Source organism: Gouania willdenowi, chromosome 4, assembly GCF_900634775.1.
Source record: "Gouania willdenowi chromosome 4, fGouWil2.1, whole genome shotgun sequence".
Lineage (NCBI taxonomy): Eukaryota > Metazoa > Chordata > Actinopteri > Blenniiformes > Gobiesocidae > Gouania > Gouania willdenowi.
This window is the reverse complement of record NC_041047.1, coordinates 30,337,428-30,350,777: the sequence shown is the minus strand read 5'-3', so window position 1 is coordinate 30,350,777 and position 13,350 is coordinate 30,337,428. Positions and strand designations below refer to the sequence as shown.

The 13,350-nt window shown below is 35.6% G+C and overlaps 2 protein-coding genes across 6 annotated transcripts in view; one reads left to right on the top strand and one right to left on the bottom strand.

Annotated features, from left to right (window-relative positions):
- Window positions 1–667: 667 nt before the first annotated feature.
- Window positions 668–5,005, bottom strand: LOC114462199 (F-box/LRR-repeat protein 5-like). Its single transcript, XM_028444897.1, has 4 exons — window positions 4,805–5,005; window positions 1,956–2,051; window positions 890–1,085; window positions 668–780 (listed from the first exon to the last, which is right to left on the bottom strand). Exons 1-4 carry the CDS (start codon window positions 5,003–5,005, stop codon window positions 668–670), a joined length of 606 nt encoding a protein of 201 aa, XP_028300698.1.
- A 3,138-nt stretch (window positions 5,006–8,143) lies between these two features.
- The window catches only part of nek1 (NIMA-related kinase 1), a 29,612-nt gene continuing 24,405 nt past the window's right edge, over window positions 8,144–13,350 (top strand). For 4 of the 5 annotated variants that reach the window (XR_003673906.1, XM_028444593.1, XM_028444594.1 and 1 more), the window contains exons 1-8: window positions 8,144–8,216; window positions 8,492–8,708; window positions 9,811–9,907; window positions 9,987–10,084; window positions 11,332–11,415; window positions 11,494–11,561; window positions 11,770–11,856; window positions 13,066–13,120. Coding sequence is in view for 3 of the 5 variants with exons in the window: in XM_028444593.1 (XP_028300394.1) it covers window positions 8,592–8,708; window positions 9,811–9,907; window positions 9,987–10,084; window positions 11,332–11,415; window positions 11,494–11,561; window positions 11,770–11,856; window positions 13,066–13,120 (606 nt within the window). In the remaining 2 variants the exon portion in view is untranslated. Of the gene's footprint in view, window positions 8,217–8,491; window positions 8,709–9,810; window positions 9,908–9,986; window positions 10,085–11,331; window positions 11,416–11,493; window positions 11,562–11,769; window positions 11,857–13,065; window positions 13,121–13,350 lie in introns of those variants that run through there. The other variant, XM_028444595.1, reaches the window with a different exon arrangement.

Here is a 13,350-nt window from a genome sequence, read left to right as displayed (position 1 = left end):
TATTTACGAGAAACATCGAAGAAATCACGCACTGAAGTAAAAAAAACCGACACACATGGCCAGCGAGGATTCGAATTGGATAATGGCGACAGTGGGTTGGCGGAGGAAAATGTTGCAACCGCTATTGCCCAGAATGTTACGGAGAATCTCAGTGCACTCATGGAGCAGAAGTTTGCCGAGCTGCAGTCCACTTTGGACAGAATAGCAACCGCATTGAGGACATAGTTAAAAGGATAACTGAGGCTGAGAGCCGCATTTCCGAAGGCGAGGACCGAAATAGAAATCTTCTGTGGGAAAACAAAAAACTAATTCCCACCAATGACAGCATTCGATTGCACTAGGAACCCGGATAAAAACGACAAAACGAATCGGAAAAGTGCAATAAAATGGCTCGTGAGCTCGGGACCCCGACTCGGGAACACAGGCAGGATCCAAACAGCCTCGGAATGACGTTTTAGCAAAATGGTGGCACCCACTGTTAGACGTAAACAGTCACTTTCTCTTCAACTTTTACTTTAATGTGCCGTCTAATTTGGCGTGTGTGCCAGTCATGTTTCCGAGCTTTCTGAATAAAACGCATTTATCTCGGAGGTTGAAATTGATGACCCGGATCTTTCCGGGTTCCAAGTGCAATCAAACGCAGCATAAAAACTACAAGACTTTGAGGTTAACACTGACCTCTGGCCCAGCGCACCGGGTACAGGTAATGAAACAGCCTTAGCAGTATTTCTGTGGGCAGCTGAGAGATGTGTGTTGACAAATTCCTGTTCTTTTCCAGTTCTGAAAGGAGAAATAAAACACAAGCTTGGTTTACCAGCAACTCAGAAATTAAAAAGTTACTATTTTATTCAACGTCTAAAGAGAACGCAGAATCAGAGTTCGGAAAGACCGTAATCGGATTTCTCGTGGTCGGCGTATTTGAAGGCTTTCTGCAGCTTCTCGGCCTGACTCCACAGAGTGAAGCCCTTCAGCACTTCAGTGGCACAGTCCCATTGCTGCTGGCTGCAGTGCTGTGCTATCACCTGCTTCTTGATGTCTTTCAGCTCCTCGTAGGTGAAATACTTCATGAGCATAGGCTGAAACACCTGCAACAAGCTTCTTTGGTTTACCAACAGCAGGGTTGGTATCAATTACAATTACGTCTTCAATTATCCATGTACGATTACAACTCAATGACAATTACAGGGACCACCATTTTTTCCCCAATCACAATTATTACTTTTCTCCTGAGCATCAATTATAATTACATTCTCAATTACTAAAGTTTAATTACAGTAAATTACAATTTCTGAGCATTCAATTAATAACACTATAAAACCTAACTTGTGTTAGCTTTCTGTTAGGGTCTCTTATGATAATAACGGGTCGGTTTTGATTCATGTCTTAAATCAGCTGCAAAATACACTAAAATATATTACCCATCATCTTATTTGTTTTTCGTCTCTTGGTTACCTTGTTAGGATTCCTAATCAATGAAAATATTGGTATTAATATGTTTGGTGTGGGTGTCTGTGCCTTTCTTCTGTCAGTATAGCCCATGATTTGAACTCCGGTAAATAGTAACAGAACTGACAGATAGCGGGAAAAGTTTTTATGAAACATATTTCATTTATTCATGATATATTTATTTTAAATTATAAATGAGACTTCATAGAATTTCTATGCCAATTACAACTAAAAAGTAAATTATCTGAACTTAATTAAAATAAATTATGAATACAACAGCAACAGATTTTTCCAATTATGATTACTGTTAGAATTACCTCATAATTGTAATTAATTATCAATTACCCCAACACTGACCAACAGACAGCAGCAGAAAATCTCAAACAGACATTGAAGACAACTTTCCTCCACCATGGTTACAGTTTTTTACATTGTTTATCAGCAGTACGGTATTCATCTCTTTTGCGAAGTGTCAACAAGATAGTAATAATATAACAAGGATGTTTTACCTCTTCCTCCTCCTTCATGTGAGGCAGAAAGTCCTGAGTAAAAGCTTCCAGTCTCTCCTTGAGCTGCTGTGCGTAGTTTAGCTGCTCATATTCATTCTAGAAAAACAAAACAGACCATAAACAGTCCTTGATTACTTTCAACACATCAAAAACTAGTTATATTCTTGATTTAATTTTCATAGAAAAGCTTTTTATTCTCTTCACTTTTGTGATATACATATATATACAGTTTTGACATCATTTCAGTGCTTTTGGGATTAAGTTTACTTTTTATTACTGTAGCCGACACATTTATGTTTATAGAACCACCTTTTTTCCACTTTATGATTAAAATATGCTGCTGAGGGATGCTCGTCTCCCGATCTAAATACATCAAATAATGAGACGAGTGCAACATTTCACATGGAAACCAGTGCCTTACCTGGTAAATGATTGACTGGATAAAAAAACTCCTTACATTGTTAATTGATGGAAATTTTAAACAGAAGAGATGCCAAGCAGTCATCGATGTGGGGATGTTCAAATTTCTTAAATAACTTCTGACTTGTTGCAAGGACACATTAACTGATTTTCACTCTAAATTCAAACCTAATTCAGGATTTTTTGTATGAAAATCTAAACAAAATGAGTTGAATTCCTAATCTGTAAACTGTGATTGGAGCATATGGGAGACGACCATGTGGGACAAGGTAAAGGTTTTCATTTCCCCAAGAAGGAGACCTGCCGAGCCAAACTAGTAGAGATGTAACGATTAATCGTAAGGCAGTAAAAAATCGATTCATAGGTATCACTGTTCACATCGATACTGTGAAAATTGAATTGCAGTCCTTTTTTTAAACAGCAGAGGGTGCTATCCAGAAGTGTTGGCGGCGGGCGGAATCTGCTACTACTTTGTTCTACTCTTAAACATGTTCATAAATGATTCATTACCCCTTTAGCACCGAAAGAATATCTGGAATATTACGTGACTATCTGTAAAAGTCACGTTTTTTATTAGCTCTGTCTGCTAGCATAGCATCTCTTCTTCACTGATAGATTAGCTGCATGCCAACCGACCACTGGGTAACCAGCACCTTCTGCTGGTCTAAACAAATATCTGACCTAAATACAGTGCAATGACTTTTTTTTTTTTTTTTAAGTCCAATTGTAAAGGCACAAAATACATTTTCAGTTGCACTTTTAAAAAGAAAAAGAACTATTATGCAGTTTTGCATTGTTTACTATAGAACCCGAATTTAAATGAATAGGCTTCTTCTTCATTTGTATTATTCCTTTATTTATTTCATTCAAGATTTATTTTTAGTTAAATTGCATTGTTTTGAATAGTTTATCAAGGGATTATTTTGACAATGAAAAATAAAAGGAAAACAGTACAGTATTTTCTAATAATAAATAAAATAAAGGAATATTTTTCAGTCATCATTTGTCTACAGTCCCATTTTGTAAAATAAATCATGAGAGAATCGTATCGTGAACCCAGTATCGTGAATCGAATTGTATCGGGAGTTGAGTGAATCGTTACAGCCCTACAAACTAGGGCTGGGTAGGTACCTCCCGATACAATATATCACGATGTTTTGTTTTTTGTTTTTTTTTGCCCACGATGACATTATCACAATACAGCGATTCTGCGATAGTCAACATATCGTGGGAAATTTCATCCACGATATATTACGATAACTAGCAATTTATCTACTGCACTGAATCAATTTCACATGAATGACAGGAGAGTAAAACACAGTGTATACTGCACAGTGACTCTCTCAACACACACTGACCACAACTAGTCACATGTCTTTGTGTTATGTTTATGTCTTTAAGGGAAGACTGATAAAAATAATGCTTCACCAAAATATTGGTAATGATGTTTGTGCAAATTAACTTTAAAACCTTAAAAACAAAATGAATGCAGAAAATAGTCATTTCAGTGTAATTTGTGTAAAAAAAAAATTAAAAATAAAAATCGATATCGATATCGGCGCCACTGTATCGATTATGTACCGCAGGATGAAATATCGTGATATATCGTATTGATATTTTGTTATACCCCAACCAAACGGATAAAGCCATGTGCTCAGAAACTGAAAAGAGCAAAAACTACCATTACAGAGAAACTGCATCATTCTGAATGACTCATTTTATCGATTTGACGTTTACATTAATGATGGAAAACAGATGAGCTCAGCAGAAAAATCTTGGTCAATTTATGCCTAATTTGTTCTCAAATTAACCGGTCTTACAAATTACATCACCTAGTCAGAGTTGGGGTCAATTATATTTTTCAATTACATCTTCAATTATCAATGTTAAATTACAACTCAATTATGATTACAGGGACCAGCATTTTTTCCAATTTTAATTAAAATATAATTTTCCATTTTTATGTCTTGGTACTAACAGTTTTTGTAGAATTTCCATGACAATCACAAATTACAAAGTCAAATATCTGAACTAAATTACATCTCAATTATGACTACAACTGCAACAGATTTTTTAAAAGACAATTACAATTACATCATAATTGTAATTACTAATTAAGCAGTTATAACTATAATTGAACCCAACCCTGCACCTAGTACAGTGCAACATAATGCTTTCCACTGCACACAGAGTGCACCTTTCTAACCTGAGTTTACATGTTTTACCAGAGCCTTAATGGCCTTTTCTCAGACGAGTTATGTTTGATCACCAACTCCTAAAACATGTCCGATAGAGTAAATGGAGTTAAATAAGGCACATTCTATTTTTTCCCACACAAGTAATTCTTCCAAACCCATTTTTGTACCAAACAAGCGATGCGTTTGCCACTACAATAAATAAGGCTAGCAGACATCACATCTGTTGTTTACCTTAACACTCTGCAGACCCTTCTCAAACAGGGACAGCATCTCTGACAGCTTGTTGTCAGAGTGAACGTAGAGTCCGATGATGTACTCGTTCTCAATCTGCTCGTGCATCTTAAACTCCTTAAATGTGGCACACAGCGACTCAAGGAACGAGCGGAAGTCATTGTTGTTGGAGAAGTTGGTCTTTGACAGCTGCAGAAACATAATGAAACAAGCACTTCATCAACTCAGCTCTTTCACTGGTATCAGTGCAAACATCCCACACATGCATTACAATCATCAGATTCAATAAAACTTTAGTAATACCATTGGACAGAATCTCTAAAGCAGAGCTGCACAATATGTCGATTGCTGAGGAATTTTGGGGCGCTAGAGCGGTGCTCTAGAGCACCCGTCAAGTTGAGGTTGGGTTTCATTTTTAGTATACGTGACTGTGCCGTTCTCATTCATTTATGAGGTCTTGCGGCTGTTCATTTACAACCTCTAATAATAGGTAGAAGACCCTCCTCCAGCCCAAAGCCGCTCACACAGACCCGACCAGGTACATTGATCAGCAGCACCATCAGACATCCTACGTGTGTGGAGGCTTTTAGTGATGTCCCGATACAACTTTTTCATTTCCTATATGATACAGATATTGCAGCCTTGCGTATCAACCAATACCGATAATTACTTATTTTGTGGTGTGGAATGTTAGAAAAGGCTTGATCAAGTGATGTTACTCAAACAGAGAAAAATAGTCAGCAACAGTAGATATGAGGAAAAACTGACCCATTTATTATTAATTAATTGATTACATAAATTTTAACCTTTAACATAATATCTACAGTATTCTACAATTGAATACAATAAATAAAAAATTAATTGCAAAAAAAAAAAAGATGGAAATTTGAATCTGATATTCATTTTCAGGCTGATATTGGACCGATAGCCGATATCGGATCTGGACACCCCTAGAAGCTATTGAAGTTCTTCTAAAGAACATAATGAGCTCCAAACACTGAAACACTCTGTGTGCTACTGACTGACACCGATAAATGTGCTTTTTAATGTGGGTCTTTGATTAAGTGAGCAGCTGTGTTTGGTGCTTTACATTTTCAAAATATTTTTTTTCATTGTATTTTTTTAATATATATTCTAATCAAACTCAGTTTTTATGTCTTACTGTTTCAATATCATTTTTGTATTTTACTTCAAAGAAGTGGAACAAACTGTAGAATCGCCCCTCATGCTGTTATGGCAATTTTTATATTCATCATAATATCGTCAAATGTGTGTTCATGTGTACAATTTGTCATGTTTTAATACATGATGACTCCATTACTATTCACACTTTTGAACAGCTGAATCATGTTCGATTAAACAGTACAGATCGTATTGTACTCAGTGTAACACAGAGTCTCTGCTGAAGGCCAAACTCAAACTCACATGCAGATACACACAAACACACACACTAGATAAGAGTTGCGCCCAATCGTCCTCATAATATACACGTCTTCATCATCCTCAAACGTTTCCACTGTTGGGCATCTGACTCCCTCCTTCTCCTCACCTCAGGGTGGAACTTTTTCTGTTATCTGTATAAAAGCTTAAGCTGTGAAACTGTTAGTTAGAGTGGGTCTTGCCTTTTTGCTCTGCCACGAGCCTTTTGCCTTTCATTCTTTCAGGATGGAAGCTTCTTTTTTACTCCTTTTTATTTAATTTTATAATAAACCTTTTTTTATAAAATCATCAATGCTCCGACTGGACTCCATCATTGAACCAGAGCATAAATCATGTCTCCAAATGAGGTCAACCGCAAATTTGCCGTGACAAATTGGCGATCTTGAACAGGATCCATCTTCTACTCTGGGGGGCTTCTGCTTCTTTTTCTTTTTCTTTTTCTTTTTCTTTTTCTTCTTCTTCTTCTTCTTCTTCTTCTTCTTCTTCTTCTTCTTCTTCTTCTTCTTCTTCTTCTTCTTCTTCTTCTTCTTCTTCTTCTTCTTCTTCTTCTTTTTCTTTTTCATTTTCTTCTTTTTTCTTCTTCATGTAAATTAACTCTCAAAATGCCCAGTTTTTTTATTACAAGATTTTACATTTCTGACTTTTTGCCATCTCTTATTCACCCACCCGTTTACAGGACAAATATATATAAAAGAAGATAAATAAATAAAATTGTTTTCATATTTTCCATGTCAGCACAGTGCTTTTTTGTTTGAACAGGTGTGCAGTAATCAGGCATGGGTGTAGCTACAGAAATTAAACTCAGGTGTGATCAACCACAGTTATGTTTTAACAGGTGCTGGGGGGCAAACACTTTTTCACACTGGGCCATGTAACTTTTGATTTTGTTTTTCTTCCTCATTAATAAAAAAAAAAAAAAACTGCATTTTGTGTTTACTTGTGTTATCTTTGACTAATGTATAAATTTGTTCGATCTGAAAACACTTTTTCACACCACTGTATTTGGTATATGTGTATGAGTTGTTTAATGTGTATTAATTTTTGGATTTAAAAGAGGGCAGACTTTTTATTTGTTTGGTTTTTAGATTTTTGCTTGGTCTCAAACTGTCTTTATACTAACTGTCCATGAGGTTGTTTATATCTGACTTGTTGCAATGCTTACGTACGTAAAGCTTGTGTTGTTGTTAGATTTATATTTAGTTAAAATCAGTTCTTTTGAAACTTTTTTGTCTTTGTTCCAGAAGATAGGCCTCAAAAAAGTTGGCCTGACTGAGGTTATGTTTTATTAAAAGGATTATTTAAGGCTAGTATGTAATACAAGGACATTTAGTATAAGGATATATGATTATAGAATGTCTTAAAGCAGGGGTTCTCAACTGGTACCCACATTTATTCTTTTTTAAAACACAAACCTATATGTTTTCCTGTGTAACAAGCATTTCACAGCATGCCTGTCAAAAAGTTTATTTCAAAATAAAAGACAAGTCCAACATGAGAGACATTAAGTATTTCTTTGTCTTTGACCAGCTGTCCACGACCCACTTGTTGAGAATCGCTGTCTTAAAGAAACGATAAATGTACAATATCTCATATCAACACTACGTAACACCAAACAACTTCCTACAAAAAGCTTAAGCCGAGAGTTAAAAATACTTTGAGCTAACTATCAGGTAATGTGTTTTGTTGACCAAATAAACAACTGTACAGATGTGCTGGAGCAGGCGCTACTGTTACAGTGTTGGTTTGGGGTTGCTATGGAAAAGGCCCGTAGCAACAGCACTTCGGGTTGTGAACACTTAAATCTCATTCGTCGTTAAAAAATGATGGGCATTAGTGTGAACCAATTACCGGTCAGGAAATCCAAAGTGGCCAATGAATTGACGGGATGGGGTTGCCATAGTTAGATAGAGAGCGCAGTGCTAGTAATACAGGGAGCAAAGCTGTTTAATTTCGTGGAGAAGAAACACTTATGGTAAGAGTAGTTTAATTGTAGGTCTTGTATTATGACGCTGCATTAGTACTTAGTCATTTATGCATGTTACTGACATTTATTTTAGAAACGGAGGGGGTTTCTCCGTCGTAGTTTAGCCCCTACGTCCTGTACCGTAGCTGTAGCTCGATGTGTCTCAGTATGACAGCCTGTCTGAGCCACGATTTAGCCTGTCATCTGTCTTTTAAATGTATCACTAGGTATTTAGAAGGCATCAGGCAATTCTAATAACATATATCTTTTAAATGTTATTTTAGATTATCAGGGTGTGTAGGCTACTAACAGCTGGAGCTTCAAACCAAAGCCCTGCCATAGAATGTTGACGTTGTAGCTGCAGACCCAGCTTGAGGATTTAACATGGACAAGTACGACAAAGTCAAGAAAATCGGAGAAGGCTCCTTTGGAAAGGCCATTCTCGTCAAATCCAAGGGGGATGGACGTCAATATGTCATCAAAGAGATTGGCATTTATAGAGTAAGACCCCACACCTGACATTCATCTCCATCTGCACAAAGAGTCACTATGTGGTTAAAGTACACACATTTTAGCTTCAGTGTTAGCTTATGGGGAAAATGGAATTGTAAATGAAATGACAGCACATTTTATAAGTGCCCATAAGGACCTAAAGTAATGTAAGATACACTAATCTTATACAACTGCTTGTTCTCTTATTTGCAGGTCATTCTTTATTTTCACTGTGTTGCCTGTCTATTGACCTGTGAAGCATATCACTTAAAATGAACAAGTTCATGGTTCACAACACTGACATTGTTGACTTTTTGGATGTTAAAGAAAATAGTTGAACCAGAGTCCAAACAAAAATACCACATTTTAAAAGACTTTCATGTGTTTATTTTCAATAAAATGATAAAACACAGTTCAACTGGCAATTGTTCAAAAACAAGAAACAGGCACTAATTAAAACTTTTGCAATTTTCACTTTATTTTTCTGAAGTTAATGTAAATACATCCAATTAAAAAGAGAAACTGCACACTTAATTTATGCTTGTGGTGCACAAAGCTAAAATGTTAAAAAAAATTACATGTTTAATATTATGGTTGTGAATGTATGTCAATAGTCGATTTTTCTTGTTGTATTCTATTGGCTTTAAAGGGGACATATTATGCTGTTTTCCGTACAGCAAAAGCAGTTGTTTCAGCTGCTTCAAACACTTACCGAGCTACTATGTGGCTTTCTTGTCATCATCTCATGTAGAAATTACAGGAATAATCCATTCAAGGTGAATGAACCACTGCATCGCATTGTGTCACAAACACAGTGTTGCCAGATTCATGTTTGGGTTGTCTTTATTGGAATGGTCGGGTTCTAAGATGTGATTGGGCTGGAAATTGTCAATCTAATCTGGCAACACTGATTCCCAATTTCACTTGTGATGTCACAAATGTAGAAAATTTGAAATGGAGCAATTTTCTCTGTGTTACAAGACTCACACAGACCACAAACAAACGACTGGATGGTTTTATTTCACATTTTGTGTGCTGGTGGACACTCAAGTTACCTCATATGTGATCAAAAAAACTGCAAAAGTAGATTTTTCACAATATGTTTTAATAGATGTCTCATAAAGAGAGGCAAGAATCCAGGAAAGAAGTGGCTGTTCTTGCCAATATGAGTCATCCCAACATTGTCCAATACAAGGAATCTTTTGAAGGTACACACACACATACACACACACAAGGTTATTCAGTATTGTATTAGTATATACATACAGTGTCCTCTCCACTCTACAGAGGGGGGCTGCCTCTACATTGTGATGGACTACTGTGAAGGTGGAGATCTCTTCCAAAAGATCAACTCTCAGAAAGCAATGCTGTTCCCTGAGGAGCAGGTAAATCAATGTCATGTTGGGAGCACGGAACATTTTTATATGAAGAAAACAATAAAAAATTTTGGTACAATGTGATGCAAATTGTTGTCTACTACGCAAACAAAGGCAGTATGAAAACCATTGATTGAAATTAGGAGTAGCCCCATTTAGGCGTGGTTAAAAAAAAAATCAATAACTAATCATGATTGCATTATTGACTATTTTGAATTGATTCTTAAATTTCCAAAAATCGGTTATTACATTTTTCAAATTGTAGTGAAATCCAGGTAACTCCTGTTGATTTGGATGTTTTCAAATCTAATTGAGACTTCAATAATCAAATCAAATCAGGATTTTGGGCTGATTAACCACCCCTAGTCCCAATTTAGCTTTTCACTTCCAAAATGAAACCAATATTACAGCCTTGAGTTTTGGCTGATACCGATATTTGCAAGAATCATTGATAGTTTTATTACTTATTTTGTAGTGTAGAATGTTAGAAAAGGCTTGATTACTCAGACAGAACAATAGTCAGCAACAGTAGATATGACAAAATCTGACCCATTTATTATTAATCAATGGGTTACCTTCATTTTAACCTTAAATTGAAGAATATCCTACAATTAAAAACAATGAATAAAATAACCTCAACAAATGTATATACTTATTTTAAAGTGTAAAATAGCCACAAGCTTAACCTAAACATAATATTCAACAATTGAATAGAAAACCCTAGAAATAACCTCAAAACCAATTCAAACATACTTTTAAAATGCAAAAAAACATTTCAAATTCACTTCGGTTAATTTTTACTGTGGAATGGACTGCTTGTATCAGAGTGCTTATGTCGGACACTTTAGATGCAGGCCGATAAAATCGGATTTATTAATTTTGGCTGATTTCTGACTGATATCCAATGTGAAATATTGGATCGGGACACCTCTAGATTAAATTACGATACATTCTAGTAAAAACTTGACAAAAACAGCATATTAAAAACTCAAATTAATCAGATCGAATGTTATCTGATCATTTACTAATTTAGAGGTCGAGCAAGTTGGTGTGAAGGGGTGGGACATGATGCTGAACGAGCCAATCAGAAGTAAAGCCAATATCAGAAGTAATGTGTGCCTGGGTCTGATATATACTTATGTATTTTTATAATGTGTGCAATGTGATGCAATCCTGAAATAATTTCAAATACAGAATGAGTTTCTATTTGTTTTTGAAAGTATTTGATGTGGTTTCCTGTCTTCTCCTTTTGAAAGATCCTGGATTGGTTTGTACAGATTTGCTTGGCACTAAAGCACGTGCATGACAGAAAAATCCTTCACAGGGACATTAAATCACAGGTATCCTCTAACGCACCACAATGATGCCAATGATCAATACAAGCAATTACAACTTCATTTTCTTTATTTTTTACTCAGAATATATTTTTGACTAAAGAGGGGACTGTGCAGCTTGGTGATTTTGGAATAGCGCGGGTCCTAAACAGGTACGTAAAATGACTTGTTACTGTAAGTTTAACTTCTACTCAGGGAAAATTATTTCTAAGTGTAAAACTAGTTAAGTTTAACTTAAGAAGCTGCTTTTAAGTGGTTCCAAATGTACCAGGTGACTCTGAGGGTGTGTGAGCCACTGCTATAAAGGAACTGGGAAGTTAGAAATGAGTCTAATTGGGCTCCCATTCACTTGTTTTTCAGCACTGTAGAACTAGCAAGAACCTGCATTGGAACACCGTACTACCTTTCACCAGAGATCTGTGAAAATAAACCATACAACAATAAAAGGTACGTGTAGCTCTAGACTGCCTCAGAGCAACCTTTTGTCTAATTTATGATGTAAATGAGTATTACCAGTGATCTAAAAAAACTATAGCCCTGACCTTTCTCTCAGAAATGAGAGCTTTCCAGGATTGGGTTGTAGTATCGTGACTCTTCCTGCCTGTGTGTATTCACAACTGCAAGCTTTTATTGATTTCCTCCTAATCCGATGTCGACGTGCATGTCAGCTGAGCCTCTTAAATGACTGCTAGTGAAGCAAATGTTGTCCACTTGTGTTATCCAGAGGTTTGTAGCTAATATTATCAAGCAATGGTTCTCCTTTAGTTCGCAATTATGAAGGAAGAGGGCATGCAAGTGACCGTCAATCAGGGTTTGGGTCAATTATGATTGTAATCCTGTAATTAATAATTAATTAAAATTATGCTGTAATTGTAATTAAAAAAATGTGTTGCTGTCATAATTAAATTGCAATAGAGTTCACTTGAGTGTAATTGTCGTGAAAATTCTATAAAAATTGTCAATTATATTTAATGCAAAACTAGGGAACCATGATACAGTTCTATGTAGAGTTCTACACATATGTAGTATGGCTGAGCGATAAAATACCCCCCAAAAAATTGTGTTTATCAACAAATTATTGATTAAATTTATTTTTTTGCCCAGCCCTAATATGTAGTTAACAATTATTAAAATATGTTTTATATCGAGCTTTTCCCACATTTCACCGTTTTTTAAAACATTGAAATCTAGGGGTATACTGACACAAAAAAAGCTCAGCAAAAAATATAAAAACCCATATTTTCATTGATAAGGAAGCCTAACACGGTAACAAATACATAGGTAAGAAATCAGATGTTATTACTTATAAGATATATTATTCTTATGAATATTATGAATAATTGATATTATTCATAAGAGATGCTAACACAAGGGGAAGTTTGACTTTTATTAAGTTATTAATTTCAGGCTCAGTTATTGTGATTAATTATAATTTAACTTTAGTAATTGAGAACATAATTTAATTGTAATTGGAAAAAAAGCTGGTCACCGTAATCATAATTGAATTATAATTGAAAACATAATTGTATCTGAAAAATGTAATTGCCCCTAACCCTGCTGTCAATCTATAGTTGAATGAATGCATACTTCCCCCTGACTTATCCCTGCCTGTGTGTGTCTCTCTCCGCTCATCCTTCCTCCTCCCTCCGTCTGCAGTGATGTTTGGGCCCTAGGGTGCGTCCTATATGAAATGTGCACCCTTAAGCATGCAGTAAGTATGCAGAGTCAGTTCTTAATAGTTGAATTCATTTTTTAAAAAAGTCATTCTATATGTGCTTTATTACTTCTCTTCTGTATTTTCACACTGTAAAGATTAGTGACTAAGATTTGATTAATGTATCAAGTTTATCACAAGACACATATTTTCCCTCATCATCACATAAGCCCCAGCACTTTTTAACTTCAGTCTTAGAATTACATTTGTTGCTTCTTGTGTTTTTT

What these genes read in the sequence shown, in the direction of transcription:
- LOC114462199 (XM_028444897.1), bottom strand. Translation starts at nt 5,005, where the DNA reads ATGTTTCTGCAGCTGTCAAAGACCAACTTCTCCAACAACAATGACTTC. An exon ending in AGGGTCTGCAGAGTGTTAAG is followed by an intron (nt 2,052 to 4,804) that starts GTAAACAACAGA and finishes TTGTTTTTCTAG; the next exon opens with AATGAATATGAGCAGCTAAA. An exon ending in ACATGAAGGAGGAGGAAGAG is followed by an intron (nt 1,086 to 1,955) that starts GTAAAACATCCT and finishes AGCTTGTTGCAG; the next exon opens with GTGTTTCAGCCTATGCTCAT.